The sequence below is a fragment of the Frankliniella occidentalis genome, unplaced genomic scaffold (assembly GCF_000697945.3).
Source record: "Frankliniella occidentalis isolate FOCC.00 unplaced genomic scaffold, Focc_3.1 Scaffold165, whole genome shotgun sequence".
NCBI classification, from domain to species: domain Eukaryota; kingdom Metazoa; phylum Arthropoda; class Insecta; order Thysanoptera; family Thripidae; genus Frankliniella; species Frankliniella occidentalis.
Genome location: NW_026267291.1, coordinates 293,608 through 299,382, shown reverse-complemented (window position 1 = coordinate 299,382; position 5,775 = coordinate 293,608). Strand labels below are relative to the sequence as shown.

The 5,775-nt window shown below is 45.6% G+C and overlaps 1 protein-coding gene across 1 annotated transcript; it reads left to right on the top strand.

Annotated features, from left to right (window-relative positions):
* Positions 1 to 250: 250 nt before the first annotated feature.
* LOC127750295 (uncharacterized) lies at positions 251 to 3,196 on the top strand. Its single transcript, XM_052271533.1, has one exon. The coding sequence runs from the start codon at positions 1,341 to 1,343 to the stop codon at positions 3,183 to 3,185; it is 1,845 nt and encodes a 614-aa protein (XP_052127493.1). The 5' UTR covers positions 251 to 1,340; the 3' UTR covers positions 3,186 to 3,196.
* The last annotated feature ends 2,579 nt before the right edge of the window (positions 3,197 to 5,775 follow it).

Genomic DNA, 5,775 nt, shown 5'->3' with positions numbered 1-5,775 from the left:
CCTCCAAGGGATTGGCCCTCATGCGTTCGCAATTGCTCTCTGCACTGTGCGTCTGAGGCTATCCATCGGTCTGGTCCATGGTATAGCCAGCCAGTGCAGAGTGCTTTATCCGCGTTTCTATTCTCTCTTAGCTACTTGCCTATTATTATTATTAGATCCGAGTACAGTGCATGTCCAATTCAGATTTTGTTCATAATCATACTTATGTATCCCTATTTGTGACCCTAATTGAATACTCTTTTGATTGACGATGATCAGTTCTATTGACTTTAACGTCTTATTAGTCTCATCGTCAGTGGTAGGATGGTATTTCCTCCACATTGTATGGGCAAGGCCCTATTTCGATAATATGGTATCTCTTTCTTTTGAGTCAGTTCTATTATTCTATTAGTTTACCAATACTAATTAATCCTGAATACTGACTCATTTAGTCTCATGTTTACCTCTTGTTTCTGAGGTTTTGATCTCTATTTGTTTTGTGTTTTTCTGCGTGTTCAAGTCTATGACTTTATCTGTTGTATGTATATAGTTTATGTAAGACTTTCTAATGTCTCTTTAATGTTTTGTGTTTAAATGTTTATCTGTTGTGTTCAGTTCTAATGGGGGCGATTATTAATATCTTAGTCTTTGGCTTTAGCTTAGCTTTTTGAGTCAGGTTGATCGCCACAGTGTTGAGCGTTGGTCGGGGCTCTCACATTCAGTACTGATGTACTCACGTACTACTATGTACTACTATATACTACTATGTACTACTATGTACTACTATGTACTACTACTACTGTTTTTTTCAAGCGAGTGTCTGCTCTTTAAATGTTTGAATGTTTAATAAATGTTGTGGTATCCTTACATATATTTCTTCACTTATATTATTGCTTTAGCTTTGGGGGTAGCTTTGCTACCTGGCGCCCAATTCTTTTAAATCTTCATGCTAGCCCACCCCACTCTCCGCACCTCTGCATAGCTAGCTCTTTAAACCCAATCTAAGCTTATATTTTTGGCGCCCAACGTGGGGCCTTTCTCTTTTGTGTCTGGATACTCAACATTTGTTTGCATTGCCTTAACATTTCTCATTTCTAGCTTGTTTATTACTTGAGTTATTTGTGTAATTGCTCTATTAGCTTTACTATTGTTCTCTGTGTTTTTCATGTCTTCATCTTGCTGTGTCGGAGTGGAGGGCTTTCACGCCTTGCAGCTGAAGATACGCCTAATTTAGTTGGCAGAAGAGGAACTCTGGCGCCGGACCGTCCCGGGGCCGCTCTTCTCCATTCTTTTTGCATCTTTATTGCACCTTATCGCTTCACTATTTGGACCCTTCGGTATCGTGAGTACACAGCTGCACCATGTCGACACTGGACGTCAATTCTCTTTTGAAACCTGAGCTGCAGTATGAGCTGCTTTCACGGGGTAAACTCGTGGAAGGTTGCAATGTCGAGGACATGCGCTCACGCCTTCGCAAGGTCCTTCTTAAGGAGTCATCTGGGGGGCGCATCTATACTCGCTACATACCTGATCCTGTTTCTGAACTCTCAACTTGTCTTTCCCTTCTCGAGTCCCTTTCTACTTCCGATCTCTCTAATTCTCGACGCGTTAGCACCCTCTACCACCATATTTTGGGCCGGTTGTTGGTCCTTTCTGCCATGCAGGATATTTCGCCTCTCTCCCAAGGTCAGGTGATTGAGGTTTTGAATAGGTTGGATGAATTCCGCCAACAGATGAGAGGGACCTCCTCTATACACTTGCAGCAAGTTCTGCTTGACCGCTCTCATGACATTCGTGTTAGACGAGCCGAACCTTCTGCTTTAACTGATCAGTCCATAGATTTGGGTCTGTCGGAGTTTGCTTACCGTGACCGCCCACTCGGCGCGTTTGCTATGTCCCTTGTCGGGGAGCCTTCGAGTAAGTCTACCCCGCTCACTTCTCATTCCTTAGGGGCTTTGCCTAAGGGGAAGGGAGCTGCCCTTGTACTTTCTGATTCAGACAGTGATCATGAATTAGACTTTGTGAGTCGTCATAAGCTTCAATCTGGTCCTTCGGAGGTACGCAAAACTTTTGATTTTGAAATGGAACAGAGCCGTCGCCTTCTGCAAAGCCTCGCGAACCGCGAACGTGAACTTACCCTGAACCTTGACCTTGAGCGTGAACGCGAAAAGGAGAGGGACTTAGCTCTTGAGATGGAGCGTAGGGCGAAACGGGAACGCGAACTTGCGTTAGAACGTGAACTCGCGGCCTGGCGCGAGCGAGAGCAACAACAAAAGCAGCAAGAGAGGGAGTTAGAGGAGGCTCGGCAGCGTGTCCGAGAATTGGAGCGGACCCGCCTCCTGGCAGATGATCGTGACCGTGACACCTCGCGCTTCGAAACTGACCCTCGCATCGAAGCCCTGCAGAGACAGCTTGCCGCTTTACAGTCTCAACTTTCTTTCTCTGGTTCCTCAGCTTCTTCAAAGGGGGCTCAAATGTATAAATGGGACATCAAGTTTAGCGGTGCGAAATCTGAAAGTGTTTTCAGTTTCCTCGAAAAGGTAGAAGATAGAGCCACTTCACGGCAGGTGTCCGAGAGTGCTCTCCTGAAAGGTGCTGGGGACCTGTTTTCAGGCTCAGCCCTTATTTGGTATCGCTCTGGAGTTGAGCGAGGCATATTTACCTCTTGGCCGCGACTTGTTGATTCCCTGAAAAAGACTTTCTTGCCTCAGGATTGGGAGGATCTCTTGCAAGAGGAGATTAGAGATAGGAAGCAAGGGGCGGAGGAGAGTATAGATATTTACGTGGCTTGTATGACAAAGATGTTCTCTCGCCTTACCTACCCCCCTTCCCCTATTACTAAGCTTAAACAAATCTGGAAAAATTTGCATCTGTATTACCTTGATCGTATCCCTCTCCCTAGTGTGGCGTCGGTTGAGGATCTTTTAGAGAAGGGACGCATTGTTGAGTACTCGCGACAGATAGCCGACCGGCGTAAGTCGAGTGACTCGAAACCCACCACCCTTATTGATCCAGATTTGGCCTACCGGCAGAAAAAGCCTAAGGTGTCAACTGTTGATACTCCCTTGCAGTGCTATAATTGTAGGAAAGTTGCAAACCATAGAGCTATCGACTGTCCTGAGCCTAAAACAAAGTATTGTTATCGTTGTGGGAAACCCGATGTTATCACTCGGGATTGCCCGAAGTGTAACCCAAAAAACGAATGAGTACCTCGCCGCGAAAGTTTAGTAAACGTAAATCCGGTAAACTTGTTAATCTTTCTTCTCTTGATCTGGACTTTGGACTTGATGAACGCCCTTACTTATCCGTTGAGATTGCGGGTAGAGATATTTATGGACTACTGGATTCTGGTGCTTCTCGGACTATTGTTGGTCAGCCCGGTTATGACCTTTTGAAAGCCGCGGGTTATAAACCGTCTTCGCGCTCTATCACCGGCATTCGTGTTGCGGACGGCCGCATCCGTCGCGCTGTGGGTATAGTGGACCTCCCTATCCGTGTCCGTGAGGGCGATCAGGATAGAGTACATATAATTCCTACGTTAGTGGTGCCTTCTCTTCCCCATGCGCTTATATTAGGCGTAGATTTTTGGAAAACCTCCGGCCTTGTGCCCGATTTAGCGAACGGAGTCGCCCACTTTCGTGAAGGTTTGCCAGAATTGGCTTCTCTTGTCGTCCAATGTGGAGGGGAAGCCCCGAGCGCTGTCGATCCCTTGTCCAAAGAGCAACGCGCTCAAATTACTGCGCTTGTCGAAGAGTTCACCCCCACCCTCGGAAAAGAAATTGCTGGCTGTACTGATCGAGTGGCGCATACCATAGACACTGGTGATGCCGCTCCGCGTAAGGCGAAGTACTTTTCGTACTCGCCCGTACTAATGAAAGTCCTAAACGAGGGACTCGATCAGTTATTAGCCGAAGATTTTGTCGAACCGTCCAATAGTCCGTGGTCCTCTTCCGTTATCCTTATAAAGAAGAAAGACGATAAGTCAGCTTGGCGCTGGGTGATAGATTATCGTGAATTAAATAAAGTCACGAAAAAGGATGCCTATCCCCTCCCCAAGGTTACCGATATCCTTGATGGATTGCGCGAAGCTAAATTTATTTCCTCTTTGGATTTGAAATGCGCCTATCACCAGATTCCTATGGAAAATTCTAGTAAAGAGAAAACAGCGTTTACTATTCGTGGTCGAGGCTTATTTCAATGGAAACGTATGCCCCAGGGTTTGCATAATGCTCCTGCGACTTGGCAACGTTTTATAGATAATGTTTTAGGCCAAGATTTAGTGCCTTATGTCTTTGTTTACCTCGACGATATTATCGTAATTTCCCCTACTTTTGACCATCATTTAAATCTCCTTCGTACTGTTCTTTCGCGTTTGGAGGCCGCGGGGCTCACTTTAAAATTGAGTAAATGTCAGTGGGTTATGCCTCAACTGAAATATTTGGGGTATGTGGTCAATGAACATGGATTACATACAGACCCAGGCAAGGTTGCCGATATTGTGAATTACCCCCGTCCTACTAACGTAAAGCAAGTTCGTCGATTCGTTGGAATGGCGTCTTGGTACAGACGTTTCATTACTAATTTCTCCTCTATTATTTCTCCGATTACGGCTCTTACTGGAAAGCACGCTCGTTATGAGTGGTCTCCAGAATGTGAGACGGCCTTTCTTGCGTTGAAGACGCACTTGGTGTCAGCACCTATTTTGGCTTGTCCAGATTTTTCGAAACCATTCACTTTACTTTGTGATGCTAGTAGTACCGGGATTGCCTGTGTTTTGAGTCAAGACCAGGATGGAGAGAGGATTATTGCCTGTGCCAGTCGAACTTTGCATAAACCGGAACGAAAATATACTCCTACAGAATTAGAGTGTCTTGCCGTTTTGTTCGGTATTGAGAAATTTCGTCCTTATATTGAGGGATCTCATTTTTGGGTCGTAACTGACCATGCGAGCTTGAAATGGCTTGATAATATTAAGGATCCGTCCGGTCGTCTTGGCCGCTGGGCCCTAAAGATGCAACAGCATGATTTTACGATTGTTCACCGAAAAGGCTCGTTGAACGTAGTCCCTGATGCGTTGAGCCGGATGTACGAGGATGTTGCAGTAGACCTGCTAACTGTCGATTCTAATCCTACGGGAGACGAGTGGTATGATGCGCTTTTGATAGCTGTTCAGAAAACCCCTAAGCGGTATCCGCTATTTCGCGTTGAAAAGAACCAACTCTATAAGTTAGTATCTGTCGGTCGTTGCGTCCCTAAGGCGTGGGTCCGACTTCTCCCTCAACCTCTACGTAAGCACGCTATTTTCGAGTGCCATGATTCGGCGATTGGTGGACATTTCGGTATTTCTAAGACCTGGAGTCGTATGAGACAACTGTATTATTTTCCTCGAATGAAAGTTGCTATCCGACAGTACGTTCTGCGTTGCCCCAAGTGCCTCGCGCACAAGCCAGTTTTAATGAAGCCGTCTGGTTTCATGGGTGCACAGAGAGAATGCTCTACGCCCTGGGAGGTCGTGTCTGCTGACCTTATGGGATACTATCCCACCACCCCTTCGGGGAACCGCTTTCTCTTGGTTGTAACTGATCTATTTACGAAATATGTTGAGATTTTCCCTATAAAGAAAGCTGAGGCGAAAGTTGTGACAGAATTGCTTGAGCATAAAATATTTTTGAGGCACGGTGTTCCTAGATTACTTCTTTTTGACAATGGTGGCCAATTTAAGTGTCATGCTATGAATGCATTAGTTGATAAATATCATACTACTATTTTATTTAATTACTACTACCACCCCCAGGC